The sequence below is a fragment of the Mirounga angustirostris genome, unplaced genomic scaffold, assembly GCF_029215605.1.
Source record: "Mirounga angustirostris isolate CCGP_5_RB_7025 unplaced genomic scaffold, mMirAng1.0.hap1 SCAF_6, whole genome shotgun sequence".
In the NCBI taxonomy this organism is placed as follows: Eukaryota; Metazoa; Chordata; class Mammalia; order Carnivora; family Phocidae; genus Mirounga; species Mirounga angustirostris.
Window position 1 is genome coordinate 148,656,283 of NW_026991714.1, and position 15,255 is coordinate 148,671,537.

At 43.9% G+C, this 15,255-nt stretch overlaps 1 protein-coding gene across 7 annotated transcripts in view; it reads right to left on the bottom strand.

Moving 5' to 3' along the window:
- ADAM12 (ADAM metallopeptidase domain 12) overlaps window positions 1-15,255 on the bottom strand; it is a 347,363-nt gene that overhangs the window by 76,661 nt on the left and 255,447 nt on the right. For all 7 annotated transcript variants that reach the window (XM_064595438.1, XM_064595441.1, XM_064595440.1 and 4 more), the window contains 2 exons: window positions 13,854-13,938; window positions 8,805-8,953 (listed from right to left, as the gene is read on the bottom strand). In XM_064595438.1, coding sequence (XP_064451508.1) covers window positions 8,805-8,953; window positions 13,854-13,938 — 234 coding nt within the window. The remainder of the gene's footprint in view (window positions 1-8,804; window positions 8,954-13,853; window positions 13,939-15,255) is intronic.

Sequence of the window (15,255 nt, forward strand, 5' to 3'; positions counted from 1 at the left end):
AATGTAATTTCCTAGAATTTTTAATAAAGAAAGATACCAACTAAGCTCTGCCAGTCAGTTGAGAGGTACACGGGAGGTCTCTGGACGTTACCAGAAATTAGACCTCTCACTTCTGGGTTCTGACAGCTGTTTCCTCTTGAACCCAGGCCTGCAGGGCAGGGGGCTCACAGGCGGGGGACCCGGCCCATCAGAGGCTGTGTCTTAGATGAGTTTCTCAGCTTTGTTACAAGGAAAGGCCCCTGTCTCTGCGTGGGGCTCATCAGGGACTGGGCTCTGGCAGATGCAAACCGATCCAGAGGTGAGTAAGGGACAGTTTGCATGCCCAAGATAACTCTGGTCTTTCCTCCTGCCCTAGCAGACAGACCTGCGTAGATTATGCTAGTTGCTTCTGCTGGCTCTGAGAGTCTGTAACAGGAAAGACACTTTCAATCAAATGTGATAGAAGAAGTAGTCATGCTAGATACCTCCAAGCCACCCACCGGGGCTGCAGTTGGCATGAGTCCTGTTCTTGCCTCACTGAGCTCCTGACACTGGGGTTGCCATCAGGGTGGTGAAGGGTTGGCCCCTGGCTCCACCCCAACCCCCACCCCATGCCCAGTGGTTTGGAACCAAAGGCTCTTCCGCTCAGACACACGTGGGGAGGTGCAGAGGAATGGGCCAAGAACCAGAAGCTGTGGGCTGATATCTAGATCTGATCCAGACTAGCTATGGGGCCACTAAGCTCCCCAAACCTCAGTTTTCTCCTCTGTAAAATGGAGGTGATTGTCTTTGCCCTTTATTCGTAGGCACGATTAAATGAGAAAGGAGATATGAAAGTTCTTTGCAGACTGGAGAGTGGTCTATGAAATCCACAGGGCCTTATTCTTACCACTACTTTTAGATTTTATATTTTTGAGCCCTCTCCTCCCACTTCAGTTAAATTAAGCAAAGGGTTTCAGGAGAAGCCACTTCAGGAAGGATTCTACTTTTTGAAAGCAAATTGCTCCTGTCACCCTGATCTCCAGAGTATGTATGACAAAAGCAAATACTCAGCCACCTATTTACCACCCATTTCCCTGGGGTTTCTCAGCTCTTATTATAAAAGACAACAGCCTCAGAATCTTCTCTCCAGAGGTTCAGCCATTACACAAAAGGGGGAAAGATGGCCTCCCTCTGCATACATATGATTGTGCTGCAATCACCATCCATCCGTCTGTCCATCCATCATTCCACCCACCATTATCTATTCATCCACTGATCCATCCTTCCTTTCTTCTAGCCATCCATCTGTCCATCCTTCCACTCACCATTATCCATTCATCCACTGTTCCTTCCTTCCATCCATCCACTGATCCATCCTTCCTTTCTTCTAGCCATCCATCTGTCTGTCCATCCTTCCACTCACCATTATCCATTCATCCACTGTTCCTTCCATCCATCCATCCATCATTCCATTCATCATTATCCACTCATCCACCAACCCATCCTCCTATCCATCCATCCTTTCATTCAAGAAGTATTTATTTTACTTCACTATGTGCCAGGCACTGTTTTAGGTGCTGGGGACTTAGCAAGGACAAAACACACAAAATTTCTGACCTAGTGGAGCTGGAAGTGGGTTCTGCTGGATATTGTTGATTGCAGAGAGGCCTAAAAGTTCACCCTTGACCTCACACTGGAGCCTCCGTGCCATATGTCCTGGGGAGAGGAGGAAGCCATGGGTGTGTGTATGTGTGTGTGGGAGGGGGAGGGAAGCATTGGCAGAATTTCAGCTATAATGTTTTCACACATGTTCTACCACAAATAAAATGCTGGATTAACGAGCAATGACAGGAAATAATTCTCTGCTGTTATAAGTTGAAGGAAGTTTGCAAAACTAAATGGTTTAAAATTGGGTCAGCTTGCCTGCCTCCCAGAAGTCGTCCAGGGACACTGCTCTGTGCCGAGAAGGCTTCAGTCCCCACACGAAACCCAAACATGGCTGGGGCCACGTTCATGTGGCAAACACAGTGGTAGGCCGAATGGCACAGCTCCCCACGACTCATCCTCAGCCTTGATGCATGGAGCCCGGCTGCAAGGAGCTCTCTCGAAGCCTCCAGCTGGAAGCTGAGCAGTTTCCTCTGACCATTACCCCAGGACAGATGCCCTTCTCCTCTTCCTGAGGCTTAGCTGCTGCAAATTTTTGAGGTAAGTCATAGGAAGGTGGAAAGGCAGGGGCTCGGCACCTGACGACTCAGCCTTATGTCCTGGGATTTCCACTTGGCTAGTTTTGAAAATGTAGGCAGTTCATTTGCCTTTCTGAGCCCCAGCTTTCTTCTCTTTAGAACAGGCATAGTCATACCCACCTCACATGGTTTACTGATGAACCAAGACATTGGAATGTAATCCTCTAGGATCAAAGTCAAGTTTTCCTATGGGCCTTTCCCCCAAACTGGATATTGAAGAAGCAGAGGCCATGCCGACCCATCTCCCCAGCGTGACCTCTCTGTTTTGTGTCCAGCTTAAGAGAGGAGGAAGATTCTACTGTGCCCTTAGGCAGTGACTTTTAGTATTGAGGCTCTGCATTAATTGCAGACAAACGCCCGTATTTTATAGTGAGCAATAGCTAATTACACAGAGAGGAACAAGAACATTCTCCATATTGGTGCGCCCTCTTGAACTCTTTTCAAGAATCTCTCCTGCCAGTTCATTTCCCCTTTATGATAATGTTGGGACGTAGCCAACAAAATTACTCTGGCTGGATAATTAAACTGATTCTGAGACTCAGTGTTTTAATGTTATTAGAGTTCCTCATTTTGTCCCCTCCTTGAATAAATATTTCCATTTCCCTCCCTACCCTTTGAAGGATGAAGTGAAGCCTTTCTTAAACCTTTCATTGAGAAAAAAAAAAATCACTTTTAAATGAAGAGATAATATGGGAAAATGATTTCCCACAAACCAGTTCTTATAAAATCCCCTTATGATAAATGTATTTCACGATCTCAGTTCTTCAGAGTTCGGTGTGTGTGGGGGGGTGAGTTTTAATTATGTGTATTTTGCCCTCTTCTTCAAGAATGCAAGTTATACCAAGAGTACAGACTTCCCAAATACATCTAATTTCTATCAATTCCTAACCACATCCCAAACTCTGAGGAATCTTTTACTGAAAAGTTCCCTTTAGTTCCTTGAAATACGTTTTCAGATAGAGGTCTCCTCAAACAGAAAACCAGTTTTCCAATAACGCGAGCTACGAATTCTTGGGCAGAGTCTACCTAACCTCATTCAATTCTTTAGGGTCCAGACTGGACTGTGTTCCAGAATGTCTTCCCTGCCCACCATTCCTTCCAACTTTTTGCTCCTTGTTTATAATGAATTATCGTTGTTTTTACGTGTGAAGTGGTATCATGGTTATGTTAAAAAATGTCTCCTTATCTTGCAGCGGCATAACTTAGAGGTGAGATTCTATGAAATCCAGGACCTTGTAAGGAGACTAGCTTAGGTGCCCCTGCAGGGAGCCTCATGGCTCCCAAAATGTCCCCCGTCAGAGTCCTGAGGTTCTAATATGCAATCAGCACAGTTTACTTGCCTGTCATTCCACCACAGTATGAGTTTCCAGAAGGTTCCTGCCTTCTGTGTCTGGGCCCGCATTCTGCTCCCTAGGATCTGGCACACAGGGGCACAGTAAATGCTAGTTGAGTAAATGAGTGGTTTCGCGATGATTGGTTGCCTAACCCGATTTCCTGCAGCGGGCTGGTCCTGAGTCAGAGGCAGGCCTGATGTCTTCTTAGTTTTCATCAGAGAAGGCTGAACCTGGGTGGAGGCCATCCAGATGTGCTCCACGTCCAGACAGCTGTGTAGCAAGTAGGTATGCAATGAATGTTTCCTGAATTGAATTAAATGGCACTGAATGAGCCAATTATACAAACTTCTGAGGATGTCGCATGGCAATGCTTTCTGCTTAAACATGGTTATTTGATCCAGTTGTAGATGTTATTCCTGAATGTCCAACCTCAGCTTAATGTAAATTCTTTACACCACTGGAGAGCAAGGGGTCACCCTCCCGTGATTTCCTTAGCCTGCGTTATCCTGGGCGCACAACACACTGCTCTCCGCTCTCCGTTGGCAGCCACGGAACATTCTTTGCTCAGGAGCTGTTTGCCAGCCTGGACAAAACAAAACCCAAATAGCTCCAAACCCCTAATCTTAGCAACAGCATGAAAACTATGCAGTAATTCCTTTCAGATACACACACACACACACACACACAGAGGGAGTGCGAAAAGGCTCTTCCATGGCTCTTTGAAGTCGAGTCCTTAAAGGATGTTTACTGTAGGAACAGCAAAGTGAAATCCTAAACAGAATAGCACTTTGTACATCAAGTATGCAAGCCTGGAGAGGCGAGGGTGTGAGGTGTGTATGATGCACCACCTGGTGTGCTGAAGAAGGACCCTTCTCCTTGAATTCCAAATGCCTATTAATTACATGAAAATAAAACTAAAATTTGTAGCCCATCACTTTGACTTCTTCTTCTTTTTTTTTTTTTTTTACAAGAAGCACACCCTGCCTTTTTAAAATAGACACAAACCCCTTAATTTGGCAAGGTATCATAGCTTGGATGCTGGTGATCTTAGAAGGGAAGAAAGCCTGAAAGGTTAAGTCAGATCAGATTACTGTCCTGCCTAAAACCCTCCAAGGACTTCTCACTGCCCTCGGGACAAAACCGTGTTCCTACCTGGTGGACTGGGCTTTGCTGGCCTTGGCTCCTCCCAACCCCCTTTGTCTCCAGCAGCACCAGCAACCTGTGCCCTCCAGGCCCCACCCCCATCGTGACCCAGCCCCCGACAAGCCCCTGGCCTCCGGTCAGCACTTTGGTCTTTACTTAAAGGTCACCTCCAAGAGGGCTCCTCCCCAAGCCCCTAATTAAAGTGGGGCCCCTGGCCCATATGTTTCCTTTCCAACCTCTTCCTTTGTGTCCTTCAAAGCACTGCTCTTTAACCTGCGATTTTCAATGTATTGTTTTTGAAGTCTGTCTTCCCCCAGAGTGTGCAAGTTCCACGAGGCAAGAAGAGTGTCCTGTTCCTGGCTGTCACCCCGACATGTACGAGGGCACGTGAGACCTCGCAGCAGCCGAGTTAGCGTGCGTCCCAGACTCAGCTGCGTTCCTCCCACAACAGGCTCCCTTCCTCCAACTCTTGCTAACAGAAAACTTCCTGCAAAAAATAAAGGAAGCCCTGAGAGTACTTTGTGAATGCCAATACTGCTTTTTTGGGGGGTCCACTCTGGGAAGTGACATTTACAATTATGCTAAATATCCTTTTCCAAATGTGTTCAAACTATTCACATTTTTCTTACTCCTGTAAATGCTGCATGCTTCGTCCTCAACCCTTTCAGCCCAAATGCTCCAAGCAGCTCATTTACGGGTGGACTCCACTGAGTCAACTCCCACACGAATTCCCAGATACTGCTTTTGCCAAAGAGTGATTTCCAAGGCGGGTCTTCATGTGAACTAAGCGAAGACAGAAAACACATGCTCGCACACACTCCAGGCCTTGCGGTCATTAACAGTCCAACCTGTAAGGAACCCCCCCCGACCACCCCTGCAAGCTCCCGCGGACGTCACGACACCGCATTTAAGCAGGAGTGCACGCTAGTGCGGTTCTCCCAGGGCTTCAAGTCCCATTTGTCAACGACAGGCAGGTGGTGAATATTTCAGAGTTAGAATTCTGGAATGTCTTGATCAAGAATACCCAGGGCATATTAAGGGCTGCGCTTTCCCCCTTCCAACCATCAGCAATGCTTGGTCCTTTCTGATTCGGGGAGACCTAAAGATCATGAAAGCAATCACGATTCACCTCTTTTTGAGCCCCCTCCGAGGCTAAGACTTGAATAACATTTTGAACGTTTGCTGCTTGTGCCTGAAATCAGTAGTGCAGAGGAAGTCAGGGGGAAAGTTGGTGTTTGGCCAAGGGCCAGCCTACAACGAGCCCTTCACACAGACTGTGGGTGCGTGGCTCAGTGCCTGTTTTGAGGTGCTGGAGGTGCTTTCCAGCAACTACGAGCAGGGATTCTGGAAGACGCCCTCAACAATTTAGTCCCTGTGAGCTAAATAATAGCAGTAATCGTGCTGCCATGTATGTGTGGAGTGATTTACAATTTACAAAGACATGTGATCTCATTTAATCCACTCTGCCGCTCTCGAGGGGACCCTATGAGGTAAGAGAGAGACCACGTTGGGATAATACTGCAGATTAAAAGCAGCCTAGAAGTTCTACAATGGGTGATGGATGGCTGAGGGTTGCCTGGGCGGCCTGACCTCCCCCTCACTGTGGGCTTTTGTGATTAATTCACCCACTTGCTTGGGAAGTTTCTTTCCATCTGAGAAAATTAAAAACACCACTCTCTGTTCAGGAATGTGGGATCATAAATGAGAACCAAATAGAAAAGATTTATGCAAAAGCACAAGCTCAGCAAAAGAGAAAACTTAGAAATTGCTAATAAGGTATAAATCAAGTAAAGGCTATTAGCAAACTCCTGGTAAGGAAAAAAAAACGCCTTTGAAATGATTTGCTGAGCTCTTAACAATACCGCTTCTACCTATGATTTTCAAATATCTCCAGGGTAATTTGGCTCATATCCTTAAACACTGCCATGACGACTTTCCAATTTGAAGGCCTTTATACAAAATTATGGGAAGTGTCAGAAGGTAGGTCTTGCTACTGTGCCTCCAGAATCACATAATTCTTAGAGCTGTAGGGTCTTCCTCATCTGTGCATTCCCCATGACAATAAGCACAGGGGGTAAAAAAATGTGTTGACTATGTGAACAAGTAAGTGGAAGGTGGATGTATAGATGATCTGATGAAAAGATGGATGGATGGATGGATGGATGGATGGATGATGGATGGAATGAACAGTGAATAAATGGATGGATAGATGGATGGATAGACAGAATGAATATGAATCAAGGGATGGATAGATGGATGGAAGGAAGGAAGGAAAAAGACAAACTCACTCATTTTCTTGATGAAGATTGGTTAAGACCAGAGGGGTTACTCCTTTGCCTGTATTACCCAAAACAATTGGTATCAGAATAGGGGCTCCCAGGGCTTTTCAATCCTACTCTAGTGTTCCCAATCTAGATTTTCTTCTCTTTCATTTGCCAATTTTATCAAGAGTTCCAAAACATTCATGATAGTAGTCATTGGGAACCACTTCCGGAGGCATGTAAGCTGATGTGTTTGTGTCTATTTGATAAGCAGGGAAATTTAGCAAACAGTGAATTTTCTGTGGCCACTTTGAGTTCATCAAGAATGAGAAAGCATGAGCACCACTCAGCTGTATGTTAACTTCCTACCAACCTCATTGAGATTTGCATGGCATGCTGGCCAGTGTTGCGGGGCTCTGTCTGGCCTGGTAGGATATTGGAAAAAGAAGACACCTACAGGCCCCTGGCCCAACCTCACACCCTAAGAAGGAATTCTTTGCCCCAAATGCCCCCTAAATAATTATCTTGCCTCTGCCTGAACAGTTTAAATGACAAGGAGCACCCACTTTGTCAGAGTAGCCTCCCTTTGGGGAGCTCCCTGGTCAGTATCTAGGGTTTTATAATATTTCACTTCCTGTTGGTGTTGGCCTAAGATACTCTCACTTCAGGCTCCGGTTCCTGGCTTCAGTTATCTCAGTCTCAGAGCAAATCCCTCGACTGGGTCTTGGTAACTCCCTTGAATCTTGCTTAAGACAGAACCAGGAGCAAAAAAAGATGCTCTCCGAAGACTCTGTGCTAATGGTGGCGATGAATTCAAGCAGTCACTTGCTAATAAGATAACAGTGAGGTGCCTCAAGAACAGGCTTAGGCATGACAAGGTCCAGGGTGTGAGCCGTGCCCTTCTGCCCAGTCTTTGTTTCAGGGGCAATGTGATGCCCAAGGAGCCATTTGAGAGGAGCCCCCCAGAGCTATTGCTTGCAGAAACATAACCACATTCTGTAACAATCCATCCCTTTACACCTCTAGCAGGTGTCCCGTCCTCACACCAGGACTGGCCCCTTGCCAGCAGGTCTTCCCAGAGGCCAGTCTTTGGGCTGCCAGCCAGTACTTGCTTCCTGCTCCAGCATTTCCTTCCAGCAAACCCAGAGAGCAGGCCTCACCTGGGAAGTGCCTTGAAGAGAAGTGTTGGGAAGGTCTCACTCAGGTATAAAAAAAGAAGATCGTAACAAGTGCGCGTTCTCCTTTCCTAATGAAAATCTCCCCACATTAGCACAGCGCCCTGGTTTGGGCCGGGCCCGTGAAGGCATCAGGATGTCATCAGAATCTGTACTCAATCACTCCACGTGGCATCTCTTTCCACCTCATTTGAATGCTCCCTTAATGAAACTGTCTTCCTTTTCCCCTGGGCGAACCAAGTCTCCAGTTTCAGAAAGGCATTCCAAAGGGAGGAACAGCGTGATTTACTGACACAGAGAAGTCACTTCATTTAAACCTCTCGGATCCTGTAAGGTGATGCCTCAGAGGCGGGAATGCCGCAGGTCCCCCCTCCCCCTACTGATGCACTTCAGATACTGCCGGCCATGGCCTTGGGGCCAAGCCCGAGGGAAGAAGCACTCCCCAGCCCACACCCTCTGAAGGCCATGTGACCCATCTAACCCTGCCCCCTTTGCCCAGTGAGTTTTCTCGGCCCTTGGCTCGCGGGGGCAGTGGAGCTGTAGGCTGTCTGCTTAGAAAGGGATTTCCTTCTGGAAGTTTCCATGGGTGGTCTGGCCAGAAAACCAGGGAGATTTTTGCTTAGCAGTTTCCCAACATGCAATTCACCCTGTAGCAACTCTGAAATTGGCTGGACCGTGGGTACTTGCCCGGTGGAGGGGTTCATGATGCAGCCTCCTTTGTCAGCGGCCACACTGCAGCCACAGCCTCGCTCCAGTGTGTCGTGGTTCATCCCGAAGTTGTGGCCCAGCTCATGGGCCAGGGTCACGGCGGCGCCCAGGGGGCTGTCGGAATGGTCCTCAAAGCAAACATAAGAGCGCAATGTATAGTTCACCTCTCCTTGGCCTTTTCCTCCCCCCCGTCCACCTCTCTCCCCCACCACTGGTCTTTTAACATCTGACCGAATCCAACCCCTATAAGGAACAAACACAGAGTCCCATTATTTAGTTCAAACGTAAATAAGAGATGTGACCTATTTTATGAAACCAGCTCAGGGTCCCTTCTGCAGAGGAATGCATTCCTACCTGAACACAGGTAGGACTCTTTATGTCTTTACATGAAATGCTCAAGGCAATCATCTCTATTCTCTTACCTGCAGTCACTTACAAAACATCTTTCTTGGGGCTTCTGGGTGGCTCGAAAAAAAGTACCATTTTATCCTCGAAGGAGATGAGGCTGATGAAAAGTTGGGAGGGGAAAGCATACTTTGTGACATTCTAAATAAGACCTGAGCGGGGGTACTGAACATGCCCTTCCTGTCTACTTAGAAGGATACTTGGAAAATTCACAATAATTCACAAAAGAAGCTCGCCACATTGAGTAATCTGTTTGAAGACTCAGTGAATTAGGATTGTATCCAGGTATGGCTCACTCTTGCTGGCTCCTTGTTTTGTCAAGTAGATCTCGGAGATGGGTAGAAGCACCCTGATTCTCTGACTGTTGGTGCTGGGGGTTTGCTCAACTCTTTGATGGGTTTTGGAAGATGGTCTCTCCATTCAGCGAGCATTGTGTGGCCACCCCTAATTTAATGAAGTGCATGGATGGTTTAGATGAATAGGTATTAGAGATTATTGTTACTTAAAATAGTATTACTAAATTATTAAATACTAATTATTAAAGTATTGTTACTTAATTTTAACAAACTAAAATTAATTATTAAATGGGATTTGCAGAAATTATGCCCATTTTTTGGGTTTGTTTCAGGAGTAGAATTTAGTGATTCATCACTTACATATAACACCCAGTGCTCATTACATCAAGTGCCCTCCTTAATGCCCATCACCCATTTAGCCCTTCTCCCCACCCACCTCGCCTCCAGCAATCCTCAGTTTGTTCTCTATAGTTAAGAGTCTCTATTTTGACCTTATTTTATTTTTCTTTCTATTCTCCTTTGTTCATCTGTTTTGTTTCCTAAGTTCCACATATAAGTGAAATCATATGGTATTTGTCTTTCTCTGACTGACTTATTTCACTTAGCATAATACCCTCTAGTTCCATCCATGTTATTGCAAATGGCAAGATTTCATTCTTTTTGATGGCTGAGTAGTATTCCTATCACTCCTTTTTCTGTTCATCAGTTGATGGACATTTGGGCTCTTTCCATAATTTGGCTATTGTTGATAGTGCTGCTATAAACATTGGGGTGCACGTGCCCCTTCGAATCACTATTTTTGTATCCTTTGGATAAATACCTAGTAGTGAATTGCTAGGTTGTAGGGTAGCTCTACTTTCAACTTCTTGAGGAACCTCCATACTGTTTCCCAGAGTGGCTGCACCAGTTTGCATTCCCACCAACAGTATAAGAGGGTTCCCCTTTCTCCGCATCCTTACCAACATCTGTTGTTTCCTGTGTTGTTCATTTTAGCCATTCTGACCAGTGTGAGGTGGTATCTCATTGTGGTTTTGATTTGTATTTTCCTGATGATGAGTGATGCTGAGCATTTTTTTTCATGTGTCTGTTGGCCATCTGTATGTCTTCTTTGGAGAAATGTCTGTTCATGTCTTCTGCCCATTTCTTAACTGGATTATTTATTTTTGGGGTGTTGAGTTTGATAAGTTCTTAACAGATTTTGGATACTAGCCCTTTATCCGATATGTCATTTGCAAATATCTAGGTTGCCTTTTAGTTTGTTGACAGTTTCCTTCATTGTGCCAAAGCTTTTCATCTTGATGAAGTCCCAATAGTTCATTTTTGCTTTTGTTTCCCTTGCCCCTGGAGATATGTCAAGTAAGACATTGCTATGGCCAAGGTCACAGCGGTTGCTGTCTGTGTTCTCTAGTATTTTGATGGTTTCCTATCTCACATTTAGGTTTTTCATCCATTTTGAATTAATTTCTGTGTACGGTGTAAGAAAGGGTCCAGTTTCATTCTTCTGCATATTGCTGTCCAGTTTTCCCAACACCATTTGTTGAAGAGACTGTCTTTTTTTCCACTGGATATTCTTTCCTGCTTTGTCAAACATTAGTTGACCATAGAGTTGTGACCATTGGTGGCGTTTCTGAAAAGGCCTGCCCACCACAGAGCAATGAAGGTACTTTATTCAAATACTGCTTTGCGCTAACCAGGAAAGAGATAAGAGGTTTTCCAAGAAACTTCCAGGAAACAGTGATACTGGGTTTTGGAGAAAGCATCATTCCTGATTCAGATAATCTTTGTGGGGCCTCTTCTAAAGGCATGAGCATGAAAGATTATATAGGCTGTTGCTCGTTATAGCTGTAGCTGCCTCTCTCCCTAGCCCTGAGTCTCAGAAGGGAACAGCACATCAAGGGACCAAGTTATTCTTAGAATAGATGAAATTCCTAATAAATTACTTTGTTTAGATTTTACAGTTTCCTGTTGTAGGAAGCTTCACAAATTTGTTTCAGGAAATCAATTCTCAAGAATAACACAGGTTGGCAAAGAGAATGTAGCCAACCTAAGAATGTGGAGGGCTGAATTTAGCATATTTTGGCACAAAATTCAAGGACTTCATCCTTTAAAAATTATTCTTTATTTGATTCTTTTGTATCACTGAATATCTTGGGTTTGTTTTTAATTGCCAAGTTGTTTTACATTCTTCACGGATAAGTGATTATGAACAGACTATCTTGCAAGAGACCCTGATCAACAGTTTACATTTGTAATAAGAAAAAAAAAAACCCTATTTCTTTATTTATGGCATAATCCCCAACCAAGGCTGTTCTAGTCCAGTTAGATACAAGGGCATAGCTTTAAGTTGCTAAAGCAAAGATTTGCTCCATCTTAAAAAAACAGAGAACCAGTAGAGGAACTCATCTTTTCAATTTGATTGGATTCCTGCTTCCCTGCTACACGATTTCCTTCCTCCTAGACTTGTGAGTCCTTGAATGGGGGCATGGTCACATGGAACAACCGTGAATTTAATTTTAGAGACATAACAGGAGAAAGTTCATCTAGAAGTTTTAGGTCTGGTCAAGAGATGGATCTCATTTATCTCATGAATTTTATAGAATTAAAGGGGCTGTAGACTTTTGTCCTACTTGATGCTTCCCTCATATGTGGAGTAAACAAAGGATGTGTCTAACTGCTGCCAAGTTGGTCAAACATATTTCCTGTTGATTGACTTTGGTCTTGACTCGATTACCACTGCAGTACACATATTTGCTTGTTTTCCCACATTTGTCTTCATCCATTTAAAAAAATAGGCTTTTCTGTATACTTTTAAAGAAGGAATCTTGATCAAGTGCTTCTATGGAAACGGAATGAGGGACACAAGCTGAAGAAAGCCACTTACTATGATCAGAATGGTTATAAAAATGTTTAAACTCTCCAAACAGAAGAACCTGCCATACTTATAAGGAATTTAGTTTCGGCTCTAAAAAATATTTACACCCATTTTAAGTGGCAAAGTCAGTAGCAACTGACCATGGAACCATGAAACAGAAAATTATTCCCTCTTAAAATTTTACAGGCTGCTCTGTAAAAACACAGTTGGGATCTGACTTGAAATTAACCTGGCACCAACAAAAACCAATCTTTCCAATGACTTTCATAGTGGGGATCACATACAGGGCTCATAGGTCCAAAGAAAACCAGAGGGTAGCTCGTTCAAGCCAGAAATCCAGAGTGGGTGCTATCCTCCCAAATGGCTACTTCAGCTTGTATGTTTAGTGCATATTTATATGAATTACCAACACTTATCAGAGAAGAGGAAAACATTTGTTGTGTATATTCACTAAGAAGATTAGGTCGGGCACTATGTGGAAGGAAAATAATAGTCAGCAGAACGTTACTCCTTTTGCTCCTTAATACAATGGGGTATTCAGAAATGTTCTGTTTGAAAAAAAAATGTGGAGGAAATCATGGTTTCCTAGAAGGGCAACGTTCTGTTTGTTTAATGGAGATGTCAGAGTAGTCTGTGAGAATACTCCTTGTCTGAGGGCTGGTGCAAAGGGGACACTGCATTTTCAGAGCAGGGATGGTGCCAGCATGAGGTGAAACCTTTTCTTTAATTAACTGATGGAATGGAGCAGGAGTCCCCTGTCGGGCAGTGTATCAAAGCTATTTCCCTCTTAACTTCATAAGAAACAAGTCCCAAATATTCTTCCACTTTTGTTCCCTTTATAAACATGTAGAGCCCCCAAATGACAGAATTATCCTTATGAAGCAATAAACCTAGGTATCTGCCTTCCAAGATTAACGTTATTATGAAGACAAATTGGACACCAGGTAGGAGGTAGATCAAGCATCTGCAGTGGTAGTCAAAAACCTAAGATTTTTGGCTGTTGGGCCTGGAGACAGAACCATCAGAAAATCATTCTGGTAGTAATGTTTGGTGAGACCACAGTCCATCTAAGAAACTGACTGATGAGGGGCAACCCCAGTGCCCTGGTTCATCTCAATGCTGGGGGGGGGGGCGGATCCTGGATTGGAATGCTTTGATCAAAATCCCAGTTGAAACTTTTTCTCCATAAAAGGGGCAGACAGGCTTCCACTGAGTTATTTTTACACACTCACCTTACCTGTGTACGACTTGATGTGGTTTTTTTAATAAACAGTCCCTAATATATTTTGGGATATAGAAGACCATAAATAGAACTAGAGAAAGGTAGAATTACGTATAAGAAGCATGAAAGAAAATGGCCTAATTTTACAAAGTCCGATACACGTAGAGCTGTCTGGAGAAATGCAGGGAAATGGGTGGAACATTGCTATCAGCAACTTGGTGCCCTTGACTTACCATGACGATCCCTCCCGACTGCTCTGCGGTGCACATGCTCATGATTGGTGCCATGCCAATGGTGGTCCCTTGGAAATAAACCCCACTGGGAAATTAAAAAAAAAAACAACTTTCTTAAGTTAATATAGAATGAGGGCATTTCCTAACATTTGAAATTCTTTTGGCCATTCTTGCATTCCAACAAGAAGAGCAAGGGTCCATGCAAAAATGAAGAGAGCCACGTGGGGTGTGTTTACAGGTGATTTGTGTCCTTAGTTCCTCTCAAATGTATTTTTGCATCTTGGTCCCATAATCCTTTCAGATTTTTGTTTGTAAGACTCAGACCATGACCAGTCATGACCTTTGTACTTATGAGTTGTATCCTGCCTATTTCCTACGGATTGGAGGGTGCTGCTCCTTTGAAACATTTGCTGATGGAAGTGCTGGGAAGAGTCACAGAGAATCACTGGTAACTAAATGAAATGCACGTGGTGGTTTACTAGACTTTCTGTTGTAGCTGAATTTTGTTTTCCTGTGTAGATTTACAATTAGGCCAGAAACCCAAACTCTTTCAAGTGTCTTGCTAACGTAGCTGGCAAAAATGAAACCGGCAGAAAAATGACTGACCCTCTGGAACCAATGCAGGATAAGCACCCACCCAGGAGGAAGCCTCTGCACCCCGGGAGGAAGGTTCCAGTAGGGGATGTTGTGGCTTAGGGGCAGGCTCTCCCCTATGTGGATTCTTAACCTGATCAATGAGTCTAATGACGTGAAGCCCAGTTTAAAGCAAGTGCTGTAAGTTTGACCCTCACGCATTAAAAATTAAACATTGTTCGTATTTGTTGAATCTCCTTTAAGGGAATCTCCTTTAAATCATTTGCTCATGTTATCTTAGCTACGTACATATCTAGATTATATATATGCTGTTCGAAAAGTTAGTTATTCTGACAGTATTCAACTGAACAAAAGGGAGTAAGTATATATAAAACCTTATCTGTCTACATATGTATATATATATATATATCCATCCATCCATCCCATCCTGTCATACTCATATGTACAGTAGTTGGGGTTACAGATTTTATATTTACATCTATATAGACCATTTTAACAGATATAATTATATACGTATATAAAGTTATATAAGAGGCTAATTTATTTCCAGATGTTCAAGTTGGACAGACTCCATTTGGGAAAAAAAAAATAAAACAAAATACTCTGACTCAAAATATCTAAAGTGTACTTTAAGTAGTTCAGGATTAATCAATGCATAAAATATGAGGCAACCCCAAATATCCAAGGCAGGAAAAAAAACCAAACAACCCTGTGAAAATGGCTAAAGTAAATTATCAGGGAATGCCAACAGCCTTAGTTCAAATGTAGACATTTTCTAAAGTGAGGATGGGGTTAGAATGGTTTTTAA